Source organism: Triturus cristatus, chromosome 3_2, assembly GCF_964204655.1.
Source record: "Triturus cristatus chromosome 3_2, aTriCri1.1, whole genome shotgun sequence".
NCBI lineage: Eukaryota > Metazoa > Chordata > Amphibia > Caudata > Salamandridae > Triturus > Triturus cristatus.
Window position 1 is genome coordinate 1,134,401,400 of NC_140584.1, and position 8,856 is coordinate 1,134,410,255.

The 8,856-nt window shown below is 44.1% G+C and overlaps 1 protein-coding gene across 2 annotated transcripts in view; it reads left to right on the forward strand.

Moving 5' to 3' along the window:
• The window catches only part of SGSM2 (small G protein signaling modulator 2), a 1,127,811-nt gene extending 1,120,119 nt beyond the window's left edge, over window positions 1-7,692 (forward strand). For both annotated transcript variants that reach the window (XM_085649947.1, XM_085649948.1), the window contains exons 22-23: window positions 2,111-2,278; window positions 4,971-7,692. In XM_085649947.1, coding sequence (XP_085506073.1) covers window positions 2,111-2,278; window positions 4,971-5,059 — 257 coding nt within the window. In that variant the 3' untranslated portion in view covers window positions 5,060-7,692. The remainder of the gene's footprint in view (window positions 1-2,110; window positions 2,279-4,970) is intronic.
• Window positions 7,693-8,856: the final 1,164 nt, after the last annotated feature.

Below are 8,856 nucleotides of genomic sequence, written 5' to 3' on the forward strand. Positions count from 1 at the left end.
AACACCTCGTACCCTGCTCTCCTCTTCCCCCCAATACGACCGTGCCTCCCAAGTTACACCTCCAAAAGTCACCATGCCTCCCCTCAGCCACAAGTAAACACCGCCCCTGCACTCCTGACTCACTCTTCCCTCAACATACAGCGCCGATCTGTACCACTCCCTACCCCTGGCGCACGGTGACCACCTCTCCGACCCGCGCCCTCTCAGAGATGAATCGTGAGAGGCTCTCTCTCACGATTCATCATGCCCTCCCTTCCCATGACCACCAGAATACCTCCAGCTCGCCACCTCACATGGCTTACCTCCACCCAGACCCAAAGCACACACCATCTACAATAACATCCTCACCCAACCTTCCCCACGCCCCCGGCTCCTCACCCCCACGGGCTGTGATACATTCCTACGCCTGATCTGCCCTCCTCCCCAGGGCTCCCCACACCCTCGTCCAATGGCTCACCTTCCCTCGGGTTCACTCTGCAGTGGCACACGCTGACCTCCTCACTCCCCCTCCCCATGCCCTGACCCTCGGGCTGCTCACCTCGCAGCTGGCACCAAAGGTTGCACACCGGCATGCTATCCTCTGCAAGGCGGCCTTTCTTGCCCAGGGTCTCTAGGCGCGCCGGTGCATGGCCTCGGCCGGTGTCGGTGCTGCTCGCTGCACGCCGGGCACGGGTGCTGCCACCCCTCCTGCCGCCAGTGATGCGTGGTGCTTCTGTAACCCCTTCGCTGCAGGACTCGCGGGCACTGCGCATGCGAGCCTCCGGAGGTGCCAGATCTGGACTATTAAAACAAGCTTGATTCTCCTGGAAAAAAAGTTCTAAACAAGCACAAGACCTACCAGAAGAGCCAGAAACAAGGCTGACCCCACACAAAGACGAAACTGGGTCAGAAAGGAAAAGAGTATTAGAAAAACCATTCAGCGTGCATCACATTGGATTTAGCACGCCTCAGTCGTTCATGCGCCAAATCCCTGCCAGGGGCCGCCACGAATATGTATTGTATCTGATTCCTCGTGGTGGCCCCTGGGGTTTGGTGGCCCTGTGCAGGTGCACAGCTTGCACATGCCTAAGGCCGCCCCTGAGACAGAGACATATCTCCTCCTCACAGATGAAAAATGGCAATACTTCTGGCTACCCAACTATTGTCTTCACCTTATTCATTTTAAATATATTTATCAAAGCTATTACTATCTATATTTATCAACTTTACCACACTCCTGAGCGGCTGCTCAGGATGGGTTTGGGAGCTGACGCGAGGTGCAAACGCTGCTCCTTCCCTACAGCCGGGTTGTGACACCTTGCATGGGACTGCCCAGGAATCTCCGAATCCCGGGCTGAAGTACTTACAATGATTGCCGATATCATGAGGCACCCGCTTGAGTACACCCCTAGAGTGGCGCTATGGGGCGATGTTAAGGAGGTGCCAGACGAAACGAGCAGGTTCACGGCGTCCTCCTCTTGACTGCCAAGCGCAGGATGGCGATGAGATGGGGTCGCCGTACATGGCCGCTTGCGACTGATTGGCTTAAAGATGCAGCGTATTACCAAGAACAATTTACTGCTTTCTGGGAACTCCTGACCTAAGGATACTGGCTTTCCCTTGAACGGTAAGTACATGCCCGGGCCACTGAGGTGGAGTCTGAGAAAGTTGATAAAGTCTGCACTTGCTGCTGCATTAGGTACTGTGTAATTGTAACACGCCTCCAACTGCCTTATCAGAGCTGTATTGTGTATTTTGTTGCATTATGTAGCCCCTCTGCCCAGCTACCTTACTTGCCAATGACGTTTCCTACCACGGTTGAGTGACTGTTTTGTTCTCACTGATCCCTTTTACTTCCCTCCACCTATGTTTTGTAGCTATATTGTGGACTGTTATGACTATCTCGATAAATATATATGCAGTTCTGTACATCACTGTTGAAAATGTACTATTGGTCGCTGTATACATCATTGTATGCACCTTGTGGGCAAATTAATAAAAAAAGATTATTTTTTTTTAAGTTGGAATTTGAATCCGTTTTTTCACACAATGGAATATTTTTGATCTTCAACATGGCGGATGCTGTTAATTAGTCCAAGTAACCATGCTTCTCTTGTTTGTTTCTGATTAGAGCTGCTATATGAAGATGTGTTTGCAATGTGGGAGGTCATCTGGGCAGCAAAGCACATTTCCTCTGCACAGTTCGTTCTTTTCATTGCCTTAGCGCTGGTGGAGGTGTACCGGGAAATTATACGCGACAACAACATGGACTTCACTGACATCATCAAATTTTTTAATGGTAAATGATATTTTGTTGTTTGCGTAACAGGCTTGTATAGGGCATAAGATCAACTACGACTGAAGGTAAGTGGCTTACAACTAAGCAGACATTGATATTTATAAGTATTGGGAAGAGTGAGTTCCCTTGGAATTTCACAGTCGATGCATACCAAGAACAATCCTCATGAAACATTTCCATCTTATTCAAAGATTCATGACCGCTAACAAGTGCCGCACATTCCAGGCTGACATTATCTTACTTTGGGTTTCCTTTGGCGAATATGTTCTTGTAGACTTCTAGGTTCCTGTAAGCATCTCCTTTTCAGACCTTAAACGACCAATCCAAAATGTATGTGGGATACTCTGCCTCAGTTCACCACAAGTAAGTCACGGTTGACTGATCACACCCAACAGATCAACAAAAACCAACTATACAGACCCGTGGCGGCCATCTTGTTGGTTTCAGCTCTTTCTTTCGTCTAGTCTTGTAGCCGCCATCTTCAAATAGAGCACATCATGATTTGCATTGAAAACTAAACGTCACCACAACACTTTGCATTGGGTTTGTGTCACTTTTGTGATGCAAAGTGTTAGTCAGGGCCGAAATTATTTCCATGTGTATTTTTCAGCTGTGCCGTCTCTGCTTCTTGGCTCACAAAAGAACATTGCCACCAGGGGGATCTGGTCAGGATAAACACTATGTAAGAACCTGCCTTGATTTATTGTTGGGGCCACCCCAACATGGGCACACAACTTGGCACTTATGTTGGGAAGGAGTTTTGTGAATCGTGCTTAAAGGCTCTCATCGATTATATACAAGGAGCAAATCAAAAAGGTGTACTCATAAGATACCCGATTAAATATTATTTTCCTCACTGGGTGGACACAATTACAAAAAGGCAAGGATTTATGAAAGTATCTATGGGGTACAGTTAAATCGAAGGTAATTTTAATCCTGCTGGCTAATACTGCCACCAAGCTTCACATTACTCTAAAAATGTCATAAAGAATCACACTCATCAGGTCCAAAAGGAGAAAATGGTTCTCCGATTGTTGAATGTTCTTCAGGGGAAAAAAACATTGTGCATTTTTGGTGTGTGTCTATTTTAAAGTTAATTGCTTCACCTTGTTTAGGAGTTTTAGTGTTTTTAGCTTTTGTAACAAATAAGGTGCCTCATGCATTCCTTGTTAAAACTTTGAGGTGCACCATGCACCACTTCCATGCCTCTGAAGGTCCTCTGAGTTGCATCTTGTTTCCTATACAGGCCCTTGGAGGTATATTATAATGCGTAACTAATCCCTCATGGATATCCTTTGAGGTGCATTATGTTGCCTAAAATGTTCCTTCAAGGTGCATCATGTTGCTCCTAGTATCCCTCATTAAAGTCCTTATAGGTGGCATATGTTGCCTCACGCTTACCTTGCTAAAGTCCTTTGAGGTTTGTCATGTTTCACATTAAGGCCCTTTGAGGTGTATCATTTTGCCCCACACAGCCCTCATTAAGGTCATGCGAGGTGCATTATGTTACCCATGAAGTTCCTCTCAGGTGCAGCATGTTGCTCCACATATTCCTGACTAAGGTCCTTTGAGGTACAATATATTGCCTCAGGCATTGCTTGTTAAAGTCCTTTGAGATGCTTAATGTTGATCTTCATTGAGGTCCTTTGAGGTAGAATATGGAGCCTCAGGCATACCGTGTTAAGGGTGATAGAATAGCAGCATGTTGTCCCGTGCATCCCTCATTAAGGTTCTTTTGAGGTGGAATATGTTGCGTCATGTATACCTTAAGGTCCTTTGAGACAAAATATTGCCTTAAGCATCCCCAATTAATGTTGTTTGAGGTGCATCATGTTGTCCCATGCATCCCTGATTAAGGTTCTTTGAGGGGTTATATGTTGTGTCATGTATACCTTGGGGTCCTTTGAGATAAAATGTTGCCTCAAGCACCCCCAATTAATGTTGTTTGAGGTGCATCATGTTGTCCCATGCATCCCCGATTAAGGTGCTTTGAGGGGTATTATGTTGCCTCAGGCGTACCTTGTTAAGGTCCCTTGAAGGGCACCATGTAGTCCCATGTTGCCTTGTGCATACCTTGAGGTCCTTTGAGATAGAATATATTGCCCCAGGTACCCCTCATTAATGTTCTTTAAGGTGCATCATGTTGTTCCACGTGTCCCTCATTAAAGTGCTTTAACTTGCAGCAAGCTTGTGCCCCTGGTTTCCCCAACCCTTTGTGTTGTCAACTTGATGATCACAGGCAGAAGCTTGACATATAACCCCTCTTCTACCTCTGGAGCTTTACGTTCACACTTTCCCTGCTAATACTAGTGCTCACCCTGAATCTCCATATTAGCTTTTGATGTAGGCCTACTCACCCACCTGTTAAATATCTGGACGTAGCTGCGCAATAATCAGTATACGTAATAGGCATTGGTTGGTTATGAAAATGAGACAATTAGATATGACCGAAGAAGTTACTATGTAGTATTAATTCTCCGAGTTACTTCTATGGTATGTGTTTGACCTAGATATATAATCAATGTAATGTGAACAGTCTAAACATGTCTGCTACTCTACAAGCGAGTCCTCATCACAAATTGGAAGTGTTCTGTGGATATCAATGTACCTGTCGGATCACAGGAACATCTGTAGGTTGTGAGAACAGTTCATGTTGTCATGTTCTCATAATATCTTCTCCTCTTTGTTGTAGAAATGGCTGAACATCATGATGTCCAACTTATCCTGAGGATAGCGCGTGACCTGGTTTACAAAGTACAGACCCTTATAGAAAACAAGTGATCGGAGTAGGCAAATGAAGATTCTGACATTTTCTTAAAAGGGCATTTTTGTTGCGTGGCACTGAAATTGCGCCTATTTTGCACTGCAACTTCGAACGGATGCTTTGAAGACATCTTCCATGTGATGTAGAAAAATTTCCATAGATTTCTAATGGACTTTTAAACAAAAAACATTTTTCAACTGAAACTGAGGTTACAATTTCGGGACCACTTGCTACATTTTCTTTGCATATCCAAGAAGACCACTATTTATATCCCTAGACGTTAAATGTCTCTGTACCTACATGTGTGAGAGAGAAGGAAATGGTTTATATTTATTTAAAGTACCATATTTTGATTACACGGAGCCAGTATAATAGAAAGATTATAAAATCGCGCAAATGTGCTGGTGCTAATCTGTGACATGTCCAGGCCTGGCACCCAGGACCCCTCCAGAGTGTAAAGATGCAGCGGAACAGAGCGCGAAAGGCTGAGAACATAACGCGAGGACGTTTTAGGACAGTGAGGACCAGGGACTCGGAACAAATGCTATGGAGTCACTGAATGGAGGGCTTCAAAGGCTAAATGATGGGGACAGGAAGCTGGAACATAGGTGCATAGGTGTCTACGGAGATTGGGGACACGGAGGCTGAGAAGGTTTTGAAACCGAAGGATGGACAGCTCGAATGTCGTACATAGTGCAAGACAGGTTAGGAAGTTTAGAGCTGACCCGACTAGAAGGCTAGAAGCTTAGAGCAGCCAAATGGGAGAATGAGGTTAGGATATTTCCAAACCGACGGCTTAGAGGTTAAGAGATAAACTGTACACTCAAGGGGAAAGTTGAATTGAAGGCTGGGGATGTCAGGAAACAGGCAAATGAGGAAAGTGGGGGTGGATCGCTGTGCGGTTACTTGGGCTTAAAGAAGGGGGGCTGGTGAAGGCCAGGAAAGTTAATGATCTCTCCCCGAACCTAGTTTTCCTTTCTCATTGCACTTTATGGTAGTTTTTTTTCCTGTTTGGACCACTACACTCTCCTTCAGTAACGTGAGACAAGGTTTAGTTCTTAATAGAAACATAATATTGTTCTAAACTTCATTTTTGATCTGAAAGAAACAAAAAGGCATTATTTAAAATGCTGTGCGTACCGAAATTCTGAGTTTAAGGTCTGTTTCACAAAGTTTTTTGTGTGTATGTGTGGCTCAGTCTTGAAAACTGAAGAGAAATCCAGTAATAAACCAAAATTACTCACAAAACACTCTTTGTGAATCAGGTACAAATGCAAGGTGTCGGTCAGTCAGGTATACAGCACATTCTCATGACCAAATTCATATGTAGAAGTATTATTAATAAAGAGGTTTGCATAAGTTCATAAAATACAGTTACAATACAAACAAAAAATATCTCAGATAAAAAGGAAAAGCAAATTATTTTATTATTCAAGAAGAATTATTTTTCGGTTTTACAGTAAAAACAAATCCTACTAGTGATTTACTCCAAATATTTACCTCACGGATAAGTCAGTGGTGTTCCAAATTAACAGAAGGAAAAGAAACTGGTCCCTCGCTGCATGGGTGTATATAATTCAAAATAATTTATAACTAGCACATAAGGTCAATTTTACACTCTATGATTTGTAATATTTTTCTAACCAGAACATGTGAATTTTCCCAGCAGAAAAAATTTAACAATAAGTTATGATTGAATACTCGCTGTTTGCATGCCAGGTCTACGTGTTCCTTCTTCGAGCACACCCACTCGGACGTTGACAGCCTCAGAGATACTGCAATGGAATCTATGGTGGTCCAAATATGGTAAGGTACTCAAACTGCCTGGTTTCCAAATGTTCACACTTAAACATCCAATGCTAAATAGGGATGCTGCTGATTGGTCTGCGAATTCCAAGGAAGCCGTTGCATGTTTATCAGATGTAGGTGTTCTTTCAGGAGGGTGTGGAGATTGCTTTACGGATCTTGCCATGACGTCAATAAATTATCCCAGACGGCACAAACAAGGCCTGGAATGTTTTGTGTGGCTTTAATTGCACAAAAGAAGCATTCTGACCCAAAAAAATGGAGGACTAGTCTAGGGATCACAGCAAATGCGGGTAGTGTTTACAATCAAGTGTAAATAATCCTAGAATCAGGAAGCCAGGCCTGACCTTACGGATCCAGTTTTCAGCCGAAAAAGTGGGAAAGTTGACTAGCCCCAGTGATATGCAAGTGCTTGTCCTTGACTACATGTCATGGCAATAGGCATTGCTCTTCCGGTGCAGATACTTTGTTGTCCAAACCGAAACACCAGGTCAGCCGCTAGGCAGCGATTTGAGTCTACCTATGGGATTCATGCATCTCGCTTGGTAAATATTGTTAATTCAGAAAAGTACTCACTTGCTGTCAAACTTCTATACCAATACCTGTACGCTCTATCTTTTGAACCCGCTCTGCTTCTGACTATTACTGCCCCACAGTTTGTCCCCCACTTGCATGCAGCAAAGGTATTAAACGCTTATTATATTTGGAACTTTGCCAATAAATGCCTCTTCTTTTAAGAACCTCCACTGGCAGCTTCAGGCACCCCTGGAGTGCTTCTCCAGCATCCTAAAACAAGTCTATTTCACCTAAGTAGCTGGCACGAGTTTTCTGATGAAAGAGAGATTAAGACTTAACAAGAAAATTACTAGGAAACAGAACCTTCAAGAAAAATGTTTTAGCCAAGCATTCATCGAATTTCTCTTCTTATGCTATTTAATTTTAAGATGTGGGGGTTTGATACAGCCTGAAAAACATACATCTGAACAGTTCTCTCTTTTGAGAAACTGCTATGGAAATTTTCGATTGGTTGTAGATTAAAAATGCCAAAGTCTGTAGAAGAAAGATTACAATATTTATAATAAGGGCCACCATGAGCAATCTTGTCAAAAGTAAAGCATGTTGTCTATGTGTTTTCATCAGTACTCCCCCCCCCCCCTGATGATTGCCTTCCTCCAATTGATGGAATATCACAGTGAGGTTCAGAGACTAAGGGCCTCATATAGGTAGCGAAATACCGGTCGGTAACGGCCGATTTTCGGTAAATATGCCGTTACCGACCGGTATTCAGACAAGTGAGATGTAGGAGTCCAAAAACCACTTTTCGGTAAATATGAGGCGGTAAATACCGATTCATAGTTACCGAATCCCAAAATACCGATTCATGTTTACCGAATACATAATTAACGAATCGGTAAATATGAAGTGGTAAATATGAAGTGGTAAAAATTTAAAATGACATGTAGGAGCAGGCGGTAATTAAGAAATCCAGGAAAATCGGTAAATAAGAGTCGGTAATTAACACGGATTGAAAGCAGGTGGTAACCATCAACAATGCACATAAGCAATCCCAAAATGCAACAGCGTGGACAACATGGCCGCCATGTACGTCATTGCAAGGCGCCTACGTCTACAGGCAGCAGGACTGAGGGTGTGGCGACGGGAGGAACAAATCTACAGACAGCGCATCACACTATTACAGCTGACTGATGCAGAGATACATGAGAGGTACAGGCTACACCCCGAAACCATCATGGACCTGATAAGGGACCTGCACCCACTCCTGGACCAGCCAACAAGAAGGGCGCACGCCATACCACCACATGTGCAGGTGCTCTGCAGCCTACATCTACTGGCATCCGGCAGTTATCAGGTGGTGATAGCTGCGGTGGGTGGTGTATCCCAGAGTTGCCTGTCCCGTTTCTTCAGGAATTCCTGGATGCCATGATGCAGAGAATGCACCACTACATAAGCTTCCCAAACACACAGGCTGCACTGCAGAAAACAAAAA